Source organism: Scyliorhinus torazame, chromosome 15, assembly GCF_047496885.1.
Source record: "Scyliorhinus torazame isolate Kashiwa2021f chromosome 15, sScyTor2.1, whole genome shotgun sequence".
In the NCBI taxonomy this organism is placed as follows: Eukaryota; Metazoa; Chordata; class Chondrichthyes; order Carcharhiniformes; family Scyliorhinidae; genus Scyliorhinus; species Scyliorhinus torazame.
In genome coordinates this window covers 4216339-4230042 of record NC_092721.1, presented here as the reverse complement: position 1 = coordinate 4230042, position 13704 = coordinate 4216339, and the positions used below count along the sequence as shown (strand labels likewise).

The window sequence follows — 13704 nt, the reverse complement described above, 5'->3', positions numbered from 1 at the left end:
TGACTGGTACAGGCTTGGAGGGCCGAAGGGCCTGTTCCTGCGCTGTATTGTTCTTTTTAGGCCAGTCCATAGAACATAGAACATTACAGCGCAGTACAGGCCCTTCGGCCCTCGATGTTGGTCCGACCTGTGAAACCACTCTAAAGCCCATCTACACTATTCCCTTATTGTCCATATGTCTAGGTAAAGACAACAAGATTTCCTTCTCTAAAGGACATTAGAGAACCAGATGGGTTTTTACGACAATTGACAATGGTTTCATGGTCACCCTTTAGACTTTTAATTCCAGATTTTTATTGGATTCAAATTTCATCATCTGCCCTGGCGAGATTCGAACCATGTCTCCAAAGCATGACTCCAGGTGTCTGGATTATTAGTCCACCACACCACTGCCCCCTGAATGCCCAATTGCAGCAAGACCTGGACAATATCCAGGCTTAGGCTAACAAGTGGCAAATTACATTTGTGCCACACAAGTGCCAGGAAGTGACCATCTCCTACAAGAGAGGATCTAACCATCACCCCTTGATATTCAATGGCATTACCATCGTTGAATCCCCACAATAAACATCCTGGGGGTTACCATTGATCAGAAACTGAACTGGGCTAGCCACATTAATACTGTGGCTACCAGGGCAGGTCCAAGGCTGGGAATCCTACTGCGAGTAACTCACCTCCTGACCCCATCAAAGCCTGTCCACCACCTACAAGGCACAGGTCAGGAGTGTAATGGAATACTCTCCTCTTGCCTGGATGAGTGCAGCTCCAACACTCAAGAAGCTCGACACCATCCAGGACAAAGCAGTCCGCTTGATTGCTCCCCCTTCCACAAACATTCAAACTCTCCACCACCAATGAACAGCGGCAGCCGTGTGTACCATCTACAAGATGCACGTAATAACTCATCAAGGTTCCTTTGACAGCACCTTCCAAACCCATGACCACTACCATCTAGAAGGACAAGAGCAGCAGATACCTGGGAACCCCACCACCTGGAGGTTCCCCCTCCAAGTCACTCACTATCCTGATTTGGAAATATATTGTCGTTCCCTCACTGTCGCTGGGGCAACATCCTGGAATTCCCTCCCTAAAGGCACAGTGGGTGTACCTACACCTCAAGAGCTGCAGCAGTTCAAAAAGGCAACTCACCACCACCTTCTGAAGGGCAACTAGGGATGGGCAATAAATGCTGGCCTAACCAGTGACGTCCACATCCCGTAAAATAATTTAAAAAAGAGTTAATGCTGGCTCTCCGAGGGGCAATTCAGTTAATCCCATTCTATCCCCGTAGCCCTGCAAATTTATTTCCTTCAATTCCACATCAAATTTCATTTTGAAACTGTTGACTGTCTCTGTTTCCACCAACCTTGTGGGCAATATATTCCAGATCACTATTACGGTCTTCATAAATGTTCTTCGTCACATTCCACCTGCATATCTTGCCCCAAACCTTTGTACAGTCAATGGGAATAATTTTTTCCTAATCTACCTTATCCAAACCTGTCATAATATTGTACACTTCAAATCTCTCCTCAATCGCCTTTGCTTCAGGGAGAACAGTTTCAGCTTTTCCAAGAAGGTTTACCCCACTGATTGCTGGGATTTGGGGGGGGGGGGGGGGGGGGGGTAAGAGTGTTACCTGATGAGGAAAGGTTGGGCCTGTATCCATTGGAGTTTAGTAGATTGAGGTGATATTGTTGAATCATATAAGGTTCTAAGTGGATTTGACAGGATAAATGCGGAGAGGATGTTTCCCCTTGTGGGAGGGTCTAAACTCGGGAACTGATTTAAAAAATAAAGGGTCTCCCATTTAAGGCAGAGATTAGATTTATTTTCTCTCAAAGGGTTAGTTTGCAGAATTCTCTTCCCCAGAGTACAGTGAAAGGTACGCCATGGGATAATTTTATGACTGAACGGGTTACATTCTTGACAAGGGAGTCAGCTGGTACGGGGTAGCGAGTAAAGTCCAGTTGAGACCACAATTCACATCAGCCATGATCTTCTCAAATGGAGTAGGTTGGAGAGGGCCGAATGGCATACACCTGCTCAGAATTCGTATGTTTGTATATCAGGGACTCAAATGCTTCCATAATACTAGCTTGTATGCACATTTACTACATATCACTAACTACTGACTTCCAGTTAACGTACAAACGGTTTTAACATGTTGCTCCATTCTGTCCGGAGTGATGGGGTTGTTTTTGCTACGTGGCATTCTGTTGTGCAGCTTTATCAGTTTGGATTTACCTAAATTATGGCCTTACCAGAATGAAGTGTGGTCACCCCCAGCTCTCATACTGGGCATTTCTCGAACGCAGATTTCCCACGTGTCACATGTTTTATTGAAACCATATTGTTTATGACGGTGGTTTGAAAAAACGTTTCATGAATGAAAGCCGTCAATCGGCCCTGTTGTTATTTGAGAAAAGTTCTGCATCAATCAGGTACCAGGCAAGCTGCTGCTACAACTCAGCAAACACAATCTTTTTCTATTTGTGATACATTGTAGATAGCAGTTATCGTGTAATAAATGTGACTGCCACACTGACAATGCAATGTGACATATTGCTAACTTCCTTTTGTACTGATGCCCTCTTCAAGTGAGCTCTGCGCGGTGAGTGACTTGGAACCTCTTCAATGTGGCGCCAGCCTCCAGCAACGGAGCAGCCAACAAGTTACAAATGGTTCGTGTTATTTCCCCCATTTAAAAGTGACGGATTAAGTGACAATGACAGTAAATGGTCATTTTTGATTCTGCATTTATTTATTCCCAGTAAAATATCTTTCACTATTTAAATGATTAGACTGTTCCGTTCCTGTTGAAGAATGAATTGCGAGATGACAGTCATGGAACTGTGCAACACCAAAGGAGGTGGTCTCCTACAAGCGAGATGGATTGCAGTCTTTATCTCACCGTGGACAGAACCTGGAGAGATCGACCAGATCCTAAAGTTTGGACCAAGTTTCACTCCAGCCCTCTCCCTCTATAGATAAATCAACGAGTAAAGTTAACATTTTGCAACTTTGGAAGTGCAGAGAGCCCGGAGGAATTCTGGATAGAGCCTTGCCTGCTGCATTGGAGGTTTTAAAGATATTTCCATCATTGCACTGCCTGAATTGTTATAGATGCCTAGGCAATCAATCTACTAATACCCGTCACCTTGGTATCTTTGCTTTAGTTTTATTTACATTTCAGGTGGGAACTGTCCTTCTGAGTTTCTTGGGCCACCATTGTTGGATTTTTGTCTGTGTTGTTATTTCCTAAATGTTGTAGGAGTCAGGAACACATTAATATTAATAACTAATCCGGTCACGTTTCGCTATCAGATTCCTTTCAGTGGCTCTCGTTCCCTCGCTGGCACCAGAAGATGTTCAGTTAACGATGCCCTGGCACCCCCTCTTTTCAGAGGGAATTACTATCCAATCCCCTCTCCCCACGCTGGAGCCTCAAGTAACCTGTCACCAAAATGAGATTTCCTGGGGCTCCCAGCTTTCATTGTTCTATAATTGACAGCATTGATCACCTCACGGGAGCCACAATTACCTTTTCCACAGAAACAACCATAATTTAGAACGATTGGATTCTAGTGACCATGGTTACGTAGGCCCTTGTTCCGCACAGCAACCAATCACTATTTGTCGATATACTTCGTCGAATATTCTTTTTGTCTACTGTGTACGTTCCCTTGGCCGCAGAAAAATATTTTTCACTGTACTTCGGTACATGTGACAATAAATCAATCAATTTTCAGGTGTCAACGATTTTGTTCACGGAATTCAAACTCTCTGCTGTAGTCTTGTGATGTGGAGATGCCGGCGTTGGACTGGGGTGAGCACAGTACGAAGTCTTACAACACCAGGTTAAAGTCCAACAGGTTTGTTTCGATGTCACTAGCTTCCTCAGGTGAGGAAGGAGCAGCGCTCCGAAAGCTAGTGACATCGAAACAAACCTGTTGGACTTTAACCTGGTGTTGTAAGACTTCGTACTGTAGTCTTGTGGTTAGAGTCAGAATGGTTGCAGGGATGCGGCACTTCAGTTGCGTGGATAGACTGGTGAAGCTGAAGTTGTTCATCTTAAAGACAAAGTGAAAAGGAGATTGGATGAAGATTTTCAAAATTGTGACCATCCAGCCAGAGAGAACCTGTTCCTATTTGCTGAAAGGTCCAGAACCAGAGGACTGAGATTGAAAGTGATTGGCAAAAGAACCAAGAGCATCACAAGGAAAATATTTTTATACCGCAAATAGTTGAGATCGGGAATGCAATGTCTGAAAAGGCTCTCTTTCAAGTGGGATTAGCTAAACTCTTGCAGTGAGTCAGCACACATTCAGCAGAACGATGTCCTCCTGTGCTGCTGTAATAATGTCGAGATTTAATGTGGAGAAATGCAAGGTGATACATTTCGGGGGAATTGATGAGGGAATGGACGCAAAGTCGTGCAATTTAAATGGAGTATGGAGGGACTTACAGCCAACATAGGATCATAGACCATAAACACAAAATACCCTCAATCCTTTCCCAGTGTTCAAAAGGGATTAAAGGTATAGCCGATCGCGGAATGCCCTCCTTCTGTGCCATCAATGTGTGAAATTAGAGGAAATAATTGAATAATTGGAGCTGATCAAATATAAAAATCTGCTCGTTTATCCATTATAGCTTATGCAAGTCGTGATTTTTCCACAAATATTGTGCATTCGACAACTGGATTAATAATCTTTCCAAAATTCATTTCTCATCAGGTGTTAAGGTGAAGTACCAAAAAAGATTGATCACTGGTTCTCATTTGTTGTTTAACTCGACATTTTCAGAAAGTCTCATATTCACATATTATTCTTCATCATTCGTGATTTTGAATTAAGAATGCACAATCTAAAGGACAGCACGGTGGCACATTGGGTTAGCACTAATGCCTCACAGCTCCGAGCTCCCAGGTTCGATTCCGGCCCCGGGTCACTGTCCGTGTGGAGTTGGCACATTCTCCCCGTGTCTGCGTGGGTCTCACCCCCCACAACCCAAAGATGTGCAGGGTAGATGGATTGGCCACGCTAAATTGCCCCTTAATTGGAAAAATAACATTTTTGAAAATTAAAATTGGACACTTTTACAACATCTAGAGAGGGGCTTTTCAGTAACTTCATTCTTGTGGCAATAAACGGTTATTATTATTATTAATACACAGAAACGAGTACACTATCAACTGGTTTACGATAGAACATGTCAAGTGGAAGTAATTAGATATTTTAGTCTTTCAGCATATCTCGGCATTTGTGTCAATAGTAAACTTTGGAATTGAAAGAAACACGAGTTTTAAGTCATATCCGCTCAAAATAGGTCCAGTAAAATGCATCTATTCAATAAGCGTTTTTCCACATGAATGTTGCCCAATCTTTCAATATTTGTATAAATGTCAACATGAAGGTGTTTTTATCTCAAATTCTAGGCAACGTGGTTGGGGATTTCAGCACGCTACAGCTGAATACAGGAAAGGTGCAACTGATGGACATAAAAAAATGAAAAGGAATCACAAAGTGACTTTTTTGAAATGTCCACAGCGCAAAACACACAAGAGAGCCAAACATTACAGAAGCAGAGAGTCAGTTTGTACTGATAGCAGTAAAGACAGAAGCAACCCATATGGGTACTTGCCTATTGCACCACCGCTCCCAGAACAATCATTTTGGAATCAGTCAGATCCTCCAAAACAATCTGTGCCCAAACACTACTTTTCATCATACCTGACAGATTCTCCAAAATATCCTGATATCACAAGACTTCCACCGTCAAAAGCAAATAATGTGAAGGATTACATCGGCCAACTTGAAAGCTTGTATCCATGTGGATATTCTGGCCAAAGATCAAAAAATGAACGAGTTACAACAGAAACATCCTCGCCCATAATGATCAGCATCAACTCTCATTCACACCTTAGCCAGTTACCAACCAGCGAAGACAACTCAACTGAACTGACCTTTAATCAGGCTGATGGTTTACATGGATCCAGTTGTGTCTCATCACCACTGCCACGTGCAGATATTGTTGTCAATGGAATCACCACTTCACCAATTCAAACAATGCACTCCCATCCTGATAGTATACAAGGTACTTCCAGTTCTCCCAATCAATTCTCATCCACGCAACTTGGCAATGAACCAAATATATTTAATTATTTCACCCAATCAGAGTTTCCCCATAATCATAATGGGACAGGTGTGGCTCGATCTATCAAAACACTTTCGCCTCACAATGATGATGATGTATCACACACATCTGGACAATTCGTTCAACCATCATCCTTCCAAGCTACTGACAAAACTCAAGGCACAGCTGGGATTTCTCTTTGGTCACAGGATATCTGTGGAGATGTGTATGCAGCACAAGATGAGGGCAATCACTCACACAATGTGGGTGACTGTAAACTGCTGATAAAAATACCTACAACCAGAGTCTTCCATCCTACTGATAAAAGAGAAGGTTCCATTAGATCAGGGTCAGTTAAAGACAGAACTGATAGACACACAAGAGACAGAAAAACTAAATCTGTTGGCCAACAAAAATTATGTCCATTTTCACCTGAACCTAGTCTCTCAGAATCAATCGAATACCCTTACTGTTACAGTGAATCATCCAAACTGAGCAGCAATAAGCCCACTATATTGACATCATCTATACTCAAACCACTAGGTATTTCAGCTCATAATAAACAAGCACTGCATTATTCTCCTGCCCAAGTGCCACATATGAATCTTAAAGGATACAAATTACAAGGTGACACCTCTTCTATAAAGAAAAATGCTCAAATTCGGAAGTCAGTAACAATACCTATAACCCGAGTTATCCATGGCCATCACAAAAGAGCTAATTCTTACAATGAACCATCAGTTAACCAGAGCGCAGAAAGACAGACAGGGACTAGAAGATCGAGATCCATTAGCCCACAAAAGTCACACCACAATTCTCTTGGATCAAGACCAAATTCACACTTTACATATCCTTACTGTTTTAGTGAAGCACTGACACAGGATAATGGCAAGCATTCACTACATAGCCCAGTTTCTGATAATAAACAGCATGCGTCCAAGTTTTCCATCCAACCGTTACACACCCATGTTGATCATGTGCAAAAGACTTCTAATTCTACCACTCCTATTAAACATAATGCACAAGGTGCATGTAATTCTTCTGGATCAGTTCCCTGTGGTTTTGATGGTGAGAGACAAGTTACACTTGAAAGCATGTCCAGTCCCCCCATTCTTCCACCAGCTACCCATGTTGATGTTAGTAGAAGACATGCAACAGATTTCTCCATCTATTCATCATGTCCTTGTGTAGCTGACAGAATGAATGGTAGGTCACCAATCCATTTACTGTCCACAGGCATTAATAATTCATCCGTTAAATCATCGAGTACCCAACACAGATGCACAGAGAGTGTACCTTATTTTCCCACCCATTCACTGTCCCCTCATGCCAATAAAGCAAGTGCATCTTATCCTCCTTTGCAATCACTGTGTCCTTGTGTCGATGATGGTACACTTGCATCTTATTCTCCCATACAGTCAAAGCCTACCTGTTTTCAAGATAATGTACGAGATGTATCCAATTCCATCACTAGATCAGTGTCGATTCCGATTGGCAATCGTGCACAAGGTGTACCATATTCTTCCAACCAATCACTACCCATGCACATTGGTGACAATGAAAAAAGTACATCACATGGATCATTGCCCAATCACGTTGGTGACAAACATCACAGTGTTTTCTTCCAATTGTCACCAAAATTGTTAGTCAGCAATGAACTTCAATCTCCCACTCAAAGTAACAATGTCCAACACATGTTTAACTCTTCCCTTCAGTCACCATCAACGGATATTGATAACACGCACAAAGCCCTACCTGTATCAAGACTTTCAATCTCTTCAAATTCCGACAGTAATGTACAGAATGCTTCCACTCTTTCATCTGATCATGTTGTTGAATGGGTAAATACTGCTTCCCACCCTGCCAACAATTCACTATTTATCCCGGTCAATAATGACAAAAGACATATATCTAATTTGTCCAATCATTCACCATCCATCTTGGCCGGTGGTGTTTTACAAGGTACATCCAACCTACTTGTGCAAACACCGTCCACTCACGTTGAAAATAATCTGGTAGACAACTCTCGTTCTTTTATCCAGCCGTCACATTTGCAAGCTGTTGGTGAGACGCAAAGGCGGTTAGATCCTTCCACCCAATCACCATCTCCCCATGTTGCTGCTATCAAAGGAGGTGGAACTGGACTTTCAATCTATTCACCAACTTCTCGGGCTGATAGTAATAAAAAAAATGCATCCAATTCTGTTGTTTATTCATTAGCTTCTAATGTTGATTATCAACTTAGTGGGGCCAATTCTCCCAATTATTCGCCCCTGCCTCACATCAATGATAGTGCAGAAACCATATCCAAACTTTCCAAAAATCCACAATCCAATTATATTACACAAGCTGCATATAACTTACCCATCCAATCATCGTCTATCCATGTAGATGACAGTGTACAAGGTGTTTCTCAGGCTCTGTCTCAATCACCATCTACTAGTGTTGGTGAAAATAGACATGTATCACAAACATTCAAACCATTCAGCTCTTCAGTTCCAACTCATTCTGCCCATGACGGTGAACAAACCATTTCCAGTTCTTCGAACCATTTGTTATCCACTTATGTCAAAGGTAATGCACTCGGTAAATTCAGCTCTTCCCCCAAATTACTGTGCACCAATCATGATAAACCTATAACTTATAGATCAACATTGTGTACACCTGTGGCACATAATACACAATGTACATATTCTTCTGCCACATCACCATTGATTCTTGGTCAGAATGATGATATATCCCCCATCCATCCAATGTACACTTCTGTTGAACAGAGCAGACAAAGTGCATCTGACTCATCAAGCCAAGTGCAATCTTCTCATATTGCTGAAAGTATACAAGATGTAGCTACTTCTTTGACTCAAATTTGTACCCGTGATAACGATGTGAGGCATGTTGGTTCTCCATCATCACTGTCAGCTCACCATAATACAAATTCTGCCACTCATTCCTTAACTCAATTATTTCCCCATAACATTGATAACAGACTAAATAAATTGCATGAAGTCAAGCTTTCTGTCAATTCACCACCTGGTTTTGTTCATCGTTCTTCAAGACTTTCATCCACTTCTGTCTCTTCAGATTCTGAAACGGAACAGCGTGAGCAAACAACCTTTCCTTCTCTCAACCATTCACCATCCATCCTCATTACAGATAACATACTGTGTTCAGACAAGTCTCGCCCCAAGTCACTGTCCACATATACCTGTCATGGTCATCAAGTTCCATTAATTTCAGCCACCCAATCACCTGCTCACATGGCAGATAACACACAAGCTGCTTATTCTCAGGTCAATTTTAGTAGAAATGTACACAGTTTACCTCATTCATCCACTACTCAACAAGTTTTCAGGCCTTACGTCCATGCACGCCCCCCTCAGGTTCTCCATGAAAATACATCAGATACAACAAGATCTCACTCCAAATCACCGTCTCCTCAGAGTAATGATCAAATTGTATTTGGTTCATCTGCCCAAGCATGGCCAGCTTACATTAATAGCAATTCACAAGACGCATCATATTATCCACAGTCACTATCCACCGATATAGGTGATAATTTGAAATGTCTTTCTCCTCCTTCCCCTCAATTACTGTACACGCACACTGAAAATACAAGAGGTGATGGTTCATTCACCCACTCCCAAAGAACTCCTGTTAGTAATAAACCACAAAGTGTTTCTTATACATCCACTCATTCCAAGTTCCATCCAGTTAGCAATCACCTACATGGTGGTTCCTGTTCATCCATCAATTCCACATCCCATCCAGGTAGCAATCACCTACATGGTGGTTCCTGTTCATCCATCCATTCCAAGTCTTCTAGTAAAAACCTACACAGTGATTCCTATTCATCCACTCGTTCCAAGTCCAGTTCTGTTAATCATAATCTGCATAATTGTTCATATTCATCCACCCAATCCCAGTCCAGTCCAGTTAATCTGCTAGATGGCGCCAATTCACCCACCCAGTCCTGGTCCAGTTCTGTTAGCAATAGTCTGCATAGTTCCTATTCATCCAACCAATCCCAGTGCAGTCCAGTTAATAATCTACAAGGTGGCTCCTATTCACCCACCCAGTCCAATCCAGTTTCTTGTTCCTACATTCACACCCAGTCAAGATCTAGTGGCAATTATCCACAAGTTGTTTCATGTCCATCCACTCATGTTGACGACAGATCAGATGTATTAGGTGCATTGAGACCTTCCAAGCATTCACAATCACCCCACGCTTTTTATAGTGTAACAACTGCACCCAGTTTTCCTGTCCATTCATCAGTCAGCAATAAGGTACCGAGTGTCTCCAGATCTTCCCCCAAACTACCTACTTATGTTGGTGACGATGAACAAAATCCTTTCAGCCGATCAATGTACACTCATACTGATAAAAGTGCACAAAGGCAAATGCATTCTTCTAAGTTTTCCCAAGTTGCTAAAGAAGTTGAAGGCATGCACCATTCTTACAACCAAGCATATAGTTCCAATGCTTCTATAAAACAAGGTGAATCTACTGTACCGTCATCTTGGCACAAGTATTCCAAGGATTTGGGTTTTTCATCGCCTGCACCAAGTTCTTCTATATTTCCTTCATCCACAAGTCCTGATGATTCATCGGGTGTCTGGAGTTTGTCCACCCATTCATTGCATACCATGAGCAAAAATTGTACATCAAGTACATCAAGTTCTCTGATCCAGTCATCTCCCAGGAGTGATGATAGTACTTCTATTGCATCTGGATACACAGTTACTTCATTGTATGATGATTGAGATGACAATACTTCAACTGCAACCAACTTACTTAGTTTGATCTGCAATATCTCAAGGGACATCACCTAAGGCATCAATATAGAACATTAACTCTGGATCTCCACCAGTGCATCACAATAGTAACTTCTGTTGACTTCTGTAATTCAGGAATTAAAATGGGTTTTCAGCGGTTCTATTCTTATTTACATGTACTGGTTTAGAAATGTTCAAAAAGGTTATGCTGCAATGTGTATTAGAAGTTTTAAAAATAAAGTTAATGTCACTTTATAATTTTAACAATATAAATTCCTTTGTCAGCTGATAGTTCGTGAACCTCTGTCTATTTTGAGGGTAGAATTGGCAGTTTTTGTAGTCTTCGGCCAGTGAAATAAGCAGAATCTCGGCTTTATTTCTGCAAAACCAGTTTAACCTGGCAAAGCGCTTTTTAACAGGTTCTGGTTTTCATAAAGCTACAAAGCAGACCTCATTACAGGACATTGAACTTCCTAGTGAATTCTGCCCAAATTTGGGTGGTTTAGAATCTGCACGAGAAGAAAAACGGTGACAATGAAATGCCATCAAAATGGTCCTGCCAGAATTGTCCTTCAATCAGATAACAGAGCATTCAGGTATATATTTTTAAAATACAAATTTAAGAGTACCCAATTCCTTTTTTTTCAAATTAAGGGCAATTTAGCGTGGTCAATCCTGCACATCTTTGGGTTGTGGGGATGAAACCCATGCAAACCCAGGGAGAATGTGCAAGGTCTTCAGGTATATTTAAAATTCCCAAAAAGTAACAGGCAGCCCATGTTTCCAAGCTTAACACTTGTTAACATCTTTTCTGCCCAGTCACCATTCAGTCTAATCAATGATAAAGCACAAGGTTTGAAAACTTATTTTGGAACTAACAGATTTCAGTCTTGGAATTCCTTTGTTTTTATGCTTTGAGAAAGAGGAGGAGGAGGGCAGGAAAGAGGGAGATCCCAAATACAAAGGCATCTGTCCAGAGAGTCTACAGGAGGTTGATTAAGTGGATTTCACCCATAGGCAATGCCAAAAACAACGGTGAACTGCAATACAAATGTAACTTTATAGAAAAGAAACAATTTACAATGATTTATTTCACCTTTTAAACGCATTGTAAAATCATGAGATTTACTCAGAATCAAATAAAACTGAAACTATCTACACAATGTAAAAACTGAAGGTTTTAATCATTGCATATGTTAAGTTTTTAAATGAATCCAACCATGACATTCTACAATGTATATTACATGAAGAGTGTGAAGTGCTTCTCCTTAAAAAACATCTTTTGTCACTGGACAAGCTTTGTTTGTGTTTAGCAGTTTAAAGCATTTGATCATCTGTAAAGTGAAACTGGGTTTAGTTCTGAGAATAATATCCTTTCTGTACACACTGTAAAATACTTTCAACAAAGCTGCATGTGAAGGTAAAAACAAATGTCAAATGCCAAACTTCAGTTTAACTCTGAAACTAAACATTCAAGGATTATAAATAACTTACACGGTTACGAGGAGTTCAATTCTCCCAAAGAATTTAATATTTTATAAGATGATTAATTATTCCCTCTCCGCCTGGTGGTGCAATACATCACTGGCAACCAATACAACATAGGTTTCACAGGATGGCCGGACGAGCAGGTAAATGCAACTGTAGCCCGAGCAATAATAGCTGGAAATGTCTCTGGACAACAGATTACATTGCTGAGCTGCGTTTGCCCCTGGTGCCGCCCAGTGAGGCACGCAGCCGAGGGTCTTTCGCTTTATAATGCTCGTTGAAATCTAGCCTGAAGTTAAGGAAACGGAGGCTTTCATCAGAACTTTTTGTCAATAGTACCAGGAATTGCTGAACAATGTCCTAAGGAAAAGAAAGGAATAGTAATTACTCATTAAATCTGCCAGTGTTGAGACTTCCAAACAGGACATGTTTGCTCAAAGTTAGATTTCCTCACTGAATTAGGTGATGATATAGAACCTAAAGGAGTTCTGGGAAGGGAGGTCATGTCTGAGAAATCTGTTAGAGTTCTTTGAGGAAATGACAAGGAAGTTAGAGAAAGGAGAACCAGTAGACGTGATTTATTTAAATTTCCAGAAGGACTTTGACAAGGTGCCGCATAGGAGATTATTAAGTAAGTTAAGAGCCCATGGTGTTAAGGGTAAGATCCTGGCATGGATAGAGGGTTGGCTGACTGGCAGAAGGCAGAGAGTGGGGATAAAGGGGTCTTTTACAGGATGGCAGCCGGTGTCTAGTGGTGTGCCTCAGGGGTCAGTGTTGGGACCACAACTTTTCACAATATACATTAATGATCTGGAAGAAGGAGCTGAAGACACTGTTGCTAAGTTTGCAGATGATACAAAGATCTGTAGAGGGACAGGTAGTATTGAGGAAGCAAGGGGGCTGCAGAAGGATTTGGACAGGTTAGGAGAACAAAGAACAAAGAACAAAGAAATGTACAGCACAGGAACAGGCCCTTCGGCCCTCCAAGCCCGTGCCGACCATACTGCCCGACTAAACTACAATCTTCTACATTTCCTGGGTCCGTATCCTTCTATTCCCATCCTATTCATATATTTGTCAAGATGCCCCTTAAATGTCCCTATCGTCCCTGCCTCCACTACCTCCTCCGGTAGTGAGTTCCAGGCACCCACTACCCTCTGCGTAAAAAACTTGCCTCGTACATCTACTCTAAACTTTGCCCCTCTCACCTTAAACCTATGCCCCCTAGTAATTGACCCCTCTACCCTGGGGAAAAGCCTCTGACTATCCACTCTGTCTATGCCCCTCATAATTTTGTATACCT

At 41.6% G+C, this 13704-nt stretch overlaps 2 protein-coding genes across 4 annotated transcripts in view; one reads left to right on the top strand and one right to left on the bottom strand.

Moving 5' to 3' along the window:
* Positions 1-11961, top strand: part of LOC140391480 (uncharacterized) — a 291717-nt gene extending 279756 nt beyond the window's left edge. For both annotated transcript variants that reach the window (XM_072475986.1, XM_072475985.1), the window contains one exon: positions 5441-11961. In XM_072475986.1, coding sequence (XP_072332087.1) covers positions 5441-10901 — 5461 coding nt within the window. In that variant the 3' untranslated portion in view covers positions 10902-11961. The remainder of the gene's footprint in view (positions 1-5440) is intronic.
* A 117-nt stretch (positions 11962-12078) lies between these two features.
* Positions 12079-13704, bottom strand: part of tubgcp3 (tubulin gamma complex component 3) — a 127823-nt gene continuing 126197 nt past the window's right edge. For both annotated transcript variants that reach the window (XM_072475988.1, XM_072475989.1), the window contains one exon: positions 12079-12761. In XM_072475988.1, the coding sequence (XP_072332089.1) occupies positions 12600-12761 (162 nt within the window). In that variant the 3' untranslated portion in view covers positions 12079-12599. The remainder of the gene's footprint in view (positions 12762-13704) is intronic.